The 8,124-nt window shown below is 38.6% G+C and overlaps 1 protein-coding gene across 1 annotated transcript; it reads left to right on the forward strand.

Moving 5' to 3' along the window:
• On the forward strand, positions 245 to 7,771 carry LOC109225403. The gene is made up of 12 exons (XM_019390051.1): positions 245 to 727; positions 1,354 to 1,533; positions 1,683 to 1,793; positions 2,519 to 2,854; positions 2,954 to 3,130; positions 3,430 to 3,714; positions 3,993 to 4,112; positions 4,322 to 4,519; positions 5,570 to 5,823; positions 5,953 to 6,157; positions 6,839 to 7,144; positions 7,220 to 7,771. The coding sequence occupies exons 1-12, from the start codon at positions 506 to 508 to the stop codon at positions 7,508 to 7,510; spliced, it is 2,685 nt and encodes an 894-aa protein (XP_019245596.1). The 5' UTR covers positions 245 to 505; the 3' UTR covers positions 7,511 to 7,771.

The following is an 8,124-nucleotide window of genomic DNA, read 5'->3' on the forward strand; positions in this document are numbered from 1 at the left end:
GCACACTTCCGTTTTATAATTCAAATTTCAATTATTTTAATATGATATTTAATGTAATTTTTGACAAACAAAATACTTATCGAGTAGGGTACATACCGTGAGACTAGCAAGGATATGGTAGGATTGATGATCGTGATCACAATTTTTGTCCTTGAGTTAGAGTCGTAGAATGGAGAGCCTTTTGCTCCTTTACTGGACCTACCCAACACAAATCAAAATTAGTCAGCTAATACCGAATGCCTAAAGAAAAAAGAAATGCAGTTGGTGCAAAAGTATTAACACCTACCAATTAAAGATTTGAGTATGATAAACGTGCACAGCTGTTGTATTTTGCTGCTTCTATTCCATAAAAAATGTTAGAATTTTTTTGTTTCAAAGTCTATAAAATCTCTTTTGCATAATATAATTCTCAGCATATATGTCTTGACTTTTAATTCTCAGTGGCAGAGTACTTTCTCTAGCTCCAACCGCATAGAAAAAAAGATTTTGACTTTTTTTTTTTGTGATGAAGGAGAAACAGAACATGCTTTTTCTGGGATTTTTACGTAAAATTGTTTTCATGACAATGATAATTTTGATATTTGTGGCAACTTTCTATAATGGGGTAGAGGGTGAGGGTCTTGATCGTCGCCCTCATCGAATTCTAGTGGATACAGATATGGATACTGATGATTTCTTGGCTCTTTTCTACCTTTTGAAGCTTAACCGGTCCGAAATGGACTTGAAGGTATTTTTTTTCCCTCACTGTTCTGTTTTTCAATTCTCAAATGTTGAATCGTGTTACCACCTCATCTAAAAGAGAGACCACACATAGTCACATCATGTAGTTATATTATTCGATTTAGGCCAAGCGTGCACGATTTTTTACAAAAGAACTCACACTGTGAGTATCCCTTCACCTTTTATATGTAGCTTCTTTTTTGTTAATCAACTTCTGACATGACACTTTGTTTGCACATCCAAAACGAAGTACAATATGGCCCATCACCGAGATTTTATTAGCTCGCCTGGTGTTTCACGCACATTATCCGAGTATTCGTGGCTACCAAAGCACACATTCTTCTTCTTATGCGTTAAGTGTTTTACTTTTATACCGGTTTGTTGACCTATACCAGCCCAAAGATCCTCTTAACATAGTGCCGGATATTGTCCATTTTCGACCAAGACTACACAGTCTTCTCAAACGGCTCCCACCATTAAGAGTGTTCCTACTGTAGCTTCTTTTTCTTATCAACTTCTGATGTGGACTTTATCTGCACATCCAATATATTAGTAGTATAATTGTATTAGTCTAACAGCCCATAATATTACTTTTCCTACAGAAAACAACTTGATAAAACCTTTTTGCTGCAGGCAGTAACTATTAGCACAAATGGATGGACTGATGCAGGGCATGCTGTAAATCAAGTGTATGACATGCTTTACATGATGGGGCGTGACGACATTGCTGTTGGAATGGGAGGCGAAGGAGGAATACTTCCCAATGGTACCATTCTGCCAAATGTTGGGGGATATCTCCCTATAATTGATCAGGTGAAGAAAAGCTTTCTGTGTTCTCTACTTCTCAACCAGTTCTGCAAGTTAAAAGTCACTTGTTTAATGTCAAAATGCTGGTTAGTTACATATCTCCATACTTTCCCTTTTATACTGGATATGCTTCTAAAGTTTCACTGATTTGTTAGGAAAATGGAACGGCTGGATATTGTAGATATAGACAAGCTATACCTATGGGTCTTGGAGGACGTTTGGACATCGACTCAAACTATGGGTTCCGAAAGAGTTTCCTTCCACAGGTACCACTTTGCAGTGTTGCTCAATAGAGGTGTCATGATTCAAGCCCATGACACGTATTGTCCGCTTTGGGCTTAGGCCCGCACGGATTTGTCTTTCGGGCTATGCCAGGTCGAGCTCCAAAAGCGTGCGTACCATGTTTGTCATGCCTTATAAAACTCATCACTTTCCTCTCTCATTCCGATGTGGGATTTGCCTAAGGTGACATGTGCACCCCTTCTTCAGAAGCATGCTAGCCTAGAAGCCTGTCAGTCCAGCTTGACCCGTCCTTATCAGCCCGCCCTCTGTCATGGGCATCACATTCACCCATGACGGAGGGCGGGCTGATGAGGGCGGGTCAAGAAGGATTAAGGCTTCTAGGTTGGCAAACTTTGAAGAAGGGTGCACATATCACCTTATGCCAATCCCACATCGGAATGGAAGAGGAAAATGAAGAGCTTTATAAGGCATGACACATGTTCACACGGTACGCGTGCTTTTGGGGCTCGATGTGGCGTAGCGCGAAAGACAAATCCATGCGGGCCTAGGCCCAAAGCGGACAATACATGCCATGGGCTTGGGTCGTGACAAGAGGATAACGTGTTCTGCAAGTAGAATAGGCAATAATGCAATTTGAGGATAAGCTAACTTCTATCTCAGTGACTAGATGAAGTAGCTCAGATCTCATTGCTTACTTTCCTTTGCTTGAAATGTGTGCATAACTTGTTAATCTGGAGCTTGTAACCAGGGAAAGAGACACTATTCACCTCTTCGACAGCCAACAGCTCAGCAAGTGATGATCAAAACAATTTCTTCTGGTCCGACCGTAGTTTTTCTCATTGGATCACATACAAATTTTGCACTATTTCTGCTAAGTAATCCACATCTGAAGAAAAATGTTGAGCACATTTACATAATGGGAGGTGGTGTAAGGTCACAAAATCCAACAGGTTGCTGTCCTAAGAATTCCAACTCTTCTTGCCAACCTCGACAGTGTGGTGACCGTGGCAATTTATTCACAGATTACACCAGCAACCCTTATGCAGAGTTCAACTTGTATATGGATCCTTTTGCTGCTTATCAGGTTTTATACAAAAAAAGAATAGGCCTTTTCTTTCATGTGTTGTAGGCTTCTTTAGCCAATCTTAATGATTAGTAACTGATATCAACCCTTATACTTTAGGTGATTCATTCTGGTATTCCGGTTACTCTTGTCCCATTGGATGCCACAAACACCATTCCCATAACTGAAAAGTTTTTTGAAACTTTTGAGAAGAATCAGCACACCTATGAGGCACAGTACTGTTTCAAGTCCCTGAAAATGGCTCGTGATACTTGGTTTGATGACGAATTTTACAAGGTAACATGTATTTACAACATAGAAGGGGAGTCTTATAGCAACAGTAAAGTTGTCTCCGTGTGATCTATAGGTGTCACAGGTTCGAGCCGTGGAAGCAGCCACTAATGCTTGCATTAGGTAGGCTGTCTACATCACACCCTTGGGGTGCGGCCTTCCCTGAATCCTGCGTGAATGCGGGATGCTTTGTGCACCGGGCCCTATTTTTAATATTTTATTACAACATACATATACAATACCTTTAGATATGAAAACAGCAGTTGTAAATCTGATTTAGTAATGATAATGTTGCTGTGATGCAGAGTTTCTTTATGTGGGACTCATTTATGTCAGGAATAGCTGCTTCAATCATGAGTAAACGGCACAACCCCCAAGGAGAAAATGAATTTGCAGAAATGGAGTTCATCAATATTACTGTGGTTACTTCAAATAAACCATATGGTATATCTGATGGATCAAATCCCTTTTTCGATGGCCGTAGAACTCCCAAGTTCACCTTAGAAAGATATGGAGTTCACAGTGGTCATGTTCACACTAGACTTCGTGATCCATTTTGCATAGTCAAGAATGGGAGGGGCAGATGCCAGGTGAAGATCAATTGACTCATGTCATTATCTGTAATAGTAAATGATGAGATTTTGTTGGTAATTCCAGAAACATGAATTATGCTTGTTTGTTTTAAAGATAGTCAAAGTTGGTAAAGCTACAACTTTTTTATGTTCTCAATCAACTAAGAAGAAAATTTTTGAGATAGGGTGATGTTACTGATGTATGATTTCCTTCTTATACTTTCTGACTTATATGATTTATTCTTTGTTTCATCATTTTACTTCTATAAATGTTCTGAGCTGTTGCTGTTTATCAGGACGGTTATACAAAAGAAGTTGTTGGTTCAGGAGTGCCTGTTCTTGTTGCTGTAAGAGCAAAGCCTAATCGAAATGCTAGCAGTGTTTTAGACAGAGAGTTTTATGTTAGCTTTCTGGATGTAAGTTTCAAAACTAATTTCTCAGTTAGACTTGAATTGGTTTTATTTTATATATTACCAGTTTCTTTCCTATCAACTCATTGCCTCAATGCAATATGAGCTTGCATATGCCTTCTTATTTAGTCTGGCCTCATGTTTGCTTGTGACCTTTTTCTTTTACACATTTTACATCAGGACAGACCTTATTGCTATACTTTTCACGGTTGCAGGTCTTAAACCAAAGAAAAAATTCTGGAAAATTCAACTTCTCTACACAATTTCCTTATTACAAAGAAAAACTTCACAAACCAGATCTCAGGGGCAAGCATCTTGGGAAGAATGTTGTGTTTGATATGGATATGAGTGCTGGAGATTTTCTAGCGCTCTTTTATCTCCTTAAGTTACCAGTACAAGAAATCAATCTCAAGGTATGATGGCCTTCCATATGTTCAGTCTAATACCTTAAGCAATATTTGTTTTTGGATTTTGCACCCGGTGTCCGAGTCTCTAAGAGACCCAACTAATCCCGGGGGTGCACAGGCCCTCGGCAAGGAGTTTCCCCCAAGTGCACCACGGTTAATTCAGGTTTACCCGGTCCGATGGCCCTCAGAAATTGTTTGCACCCAGTGGGTTTCGAACTTGAGACCTTGAAAGGGAGCAAACCCCAAGGCTCAAGTCTATTGCCACCAGGCCAACCCCTGAGGGTTAATACCTTAAGCAATATTTACCATCTTCTGTTTTCAAGAATACCCAAAACAGACTGGATGAAGATATTATCTTGTTTTATTTACCATAAAAAACTGTTAGGAATTAATTTCTTGACTAAACATCAGGTATAATTCCATGAAGTTTCTTAAAATGGGTACATTGCTTCAATTCATGCTCAAATGTTTGTTCAAGAATGCATTTTGTCAGTTCTATAGTTTTGGGGAAACTAATGATTCGTTGGCCATTCATGAGATACTTTCCTTTAACTGTGAGCAAAATTTAGCAAGTGTCCCACATAGGTTGAGACTTGAGAGAATGCGTTGTCATCTCCTTATATGGTCTTGGTCAGTCCTTATTTCATGACCTATCTTTTGAGTTCTTAACGTGGTATCAGAGCAAGACCCATTCATATTCTTGGTTTACTCAATGTTCGACTGGACCCCATGTTTTATTGTCTACTCACCAAATGTCTAGTCCTGAGTGTGTGGAGGGTGTTAAGTGTCCCACATTGGTTGAACTAATGGGAAGTTGTCTCTTAACTCTTTATATGGTTTGGGACAATTTAGGACTAAATTCTGTAACTAACTAAGTTGAGGAAGCAATGCTTATCAACGTGCAATCTCTTCTTCTAAATGGGGAAGCCTAGTGCACAAATAATCTCGCATTTACGCAGGGAGAAGGGCCGCACCCCTAAGGGTGTGATGTAGACGGCCTACCTTAATGCAAGCATTAATGGCCACTTTTTATATGCAATCTCTTCTTCTGTTCAGGCTATAATTGTGAGTCCAACTGGCTGGGCAAATGCTGCAACAATTGATTCTGTGTATGATTTGCTTCATATGATGGGTCGTGATGACATTCCCGTTGGCCTTGGAGATATGTTCGCAATGAACCAGTCTGATCCTGTTTTCTCTGCAGTTGGTGAATGTAAGTACAACAAGGTTATCCCACAAGGTAGTGGCGGATTTCTCGACTCAGACACTCTTTATGGATTATCTCGTTCTTTGCCTCGAAGTCCTCGCAGGTACATTGTCTAGTCTGAATCTCTGCTTATAGTAAATCCATGTAGAAAAATGCAAACTTGTACTTTCACATGTTCATTTGTGCACTGTACGAATTTGCTGATATACCAGCTTGATCTAAATAATTTCAGATACACAGCTGAAAATTCTGTGAAATTTGGAGCTCCCAGGGATACTGATCATCCTGAACTCAGACAACCTCTAGCACTAGAAGTATGGGAGTCGGTGGTGAAATCACTTGATTCAGGATCCAAAGTTACCATTTTAACCAATGGCCCATTGACCAATATAGCGAAGATTCTTCTCTCAGGCAAGAATTACACCTACGCCATTCAGGCAAGTGTTTCCCTCTATCCTTGTTATCTTATGAGAGAGAGAGTTAAGAATTACGCATTCAAGAACCAATACTAATATAGCTACCTTAGCCGACTGGATCGAAATAACAAGGTGTCATGCAAAAGCTAACAAAGCAAACCTTAAACAACAAGCAATCAGACAACAAAGAAAAAACATACTAAAAGAAGCATAATAATTTAATATGGTTTGGTCAATTGACTTAGATATGAGAAAACTTAAAAAAAAAGAAAAGAATAAAAACTATCGAGAGACTCTCCCCTAAACAAGACTCTTTTAATGACTACGTGGATGTTATTGTATTATCGTGTGAGAAGGAAGAATCCTCAATTTATAGAAGTGTAAAACTTCTCCCTCAAGAAAAGGATAAACATGATAGTCCTTTTTCACCAAGAAAACATTTTCTACTAAGAAATGTAATTCTAATCATGGTAGAAAATCAAGGGAAACCCTAACACCAACATGATTTCCTAGTACCTCAGTAGCATAAGTCAGTCGAATCAATACTCTACTGTGTAACTTGTATTATCTCTAGTATGTAGTGGCTGACCACTACAAAAATGTTACACCGCTAAGAGCGAGTGTGGTTTGAGTTTACTGTTTAATATGTCTAAAACAGGCATTCCTTAATGAGAAAGCATTGTCTTTTGAATAATGATGCAGGATATACTAATTGTTGGGGGACACATCATTTATGACAACACTGAGAAGGGAAATGTGATCAATGTTCCCTCAAATAGATTTGGCGAACTGAATATGTTTCTTGACCCTCTGGCTGCACAGACAGTTTTGAGTTCAGAACTTAATATCACTCTCATTCCACTTGGCATACAGCGGAAAGTCAGTGTATTTCGTAAAATTCTTGAACGACTTCACCTGACTAAGAGGACACCGGAAGCAATCTTTGCAAGGCGTTTACTGTCACGGTTACACAACCTGAGAAAAATACATCCTAGATACCAGCATATGGTACATAGACCTCACCTTAATCTTTCTTCATAATACTGACTATGTTACTAAGTTATATCATTTCTAATATTTCAGGATACATTTCTTGGAGAAATCCTTGGAGCAGTAGTTTTGGCTGGTGATTATTCTGTACTAAAATCAACGTTTGGCGTCAAGAACATAAAAGTTACCGCTACAGGAGTTGAATCTGAAGATGGACAGATAACTATCGACGAAAAGGAAGGAAAATCAGTGGAAGTATTGCAGAATCTGGATCATTTAGCTTATTACAATGTTTTTGCAAATCGACTAAGTGATGAAAAGCAGTCAGCTGTAGTTGGAAGCTTTCATGAGCAGACAAGAATTTGGAGCACACCATCTAATTAGAAACAAAACTGCCCATTGCTCTTCTTACTGCTTCTTTTCCATTTTCCTAATTTACTCTTTCTTCTTTCTCTTTCTTTTTGGTTTTTAAGTTTCATATATGTGATTCTTTTCGCATATTCTAATTCTTGAAAACAATTGTAATTTACACAAAATCTTATTGTAATTGTACTGTATGGTTTCAAGGTGACAATTGTAATGAGGACATTTAAGTTTTTTCCCCCTCGTATCTTATTAGTGCCAGATTGAGAAGAGTTTACCTTCTATGCAGTTCAATAGTAATCTATCTGATAATTTTTCACATATTTGTACTCCGTGTCGAATATACTGGGTTCTGTTGAACCCATTGAACAAGGCTTCATCTGCCTCTGGCTGCCATCACCAACCATTGCCATCAAGCAAAAATATGCAAACTTAGTGCATTGGATGCATGCACCAAGCCAATTGATGTATACCATATATTTTTTTTATACCTTTTATACTTAAATCACGGTTAAATAAAATTAAATTTTTTTAAGAAACTTCAAATGAACATGTAGCAGTATATGCATGTATACTTGTTATTGTCTTTGAAATCACATGACTAGATCTTTCTTTGTTTTTTCCCTTCCCCCCCC

Source organism: Nicotiana attenuata, chromosome 5, assembly GCF_001879085.1.
Source record: "Nicotiana attenuata strain UT chromosome 5, NIATTr2, whole genome shotgun sequence".
Lineage (NCBI taxonomy): Eukaryota > Viridiplantae > Streptophyta > Magnoliopsida > Solanales > Solanaceae > Nicotiana > Nicotiana attenuata.

Excerpts from the sequence above, each read along its gene's own strand:
- LOC109225403 (XM_019390051.1), top strand. The coding sequence starts at position 506 with ATGAAGGAGAAACAGAACATGCTTTTTCTGGGATTTTTACGTAAAATT. Across the intron at positions 3,715-3,992 it reads ATGGGAGGGGCAGATGCCAG|GACGGTTATACAAAAGAAGT; the intron begins GTGAAGATCAAT and ends GCTGTTTATCAG. Across the intron at positions 5,824-5,952 it reads TTGCCTCGAAGTCCTCGCAG|ATACACAGCTGAAAATTCTG; the intron begins GTACATTGTCTA and ends AAATAATTTCAG.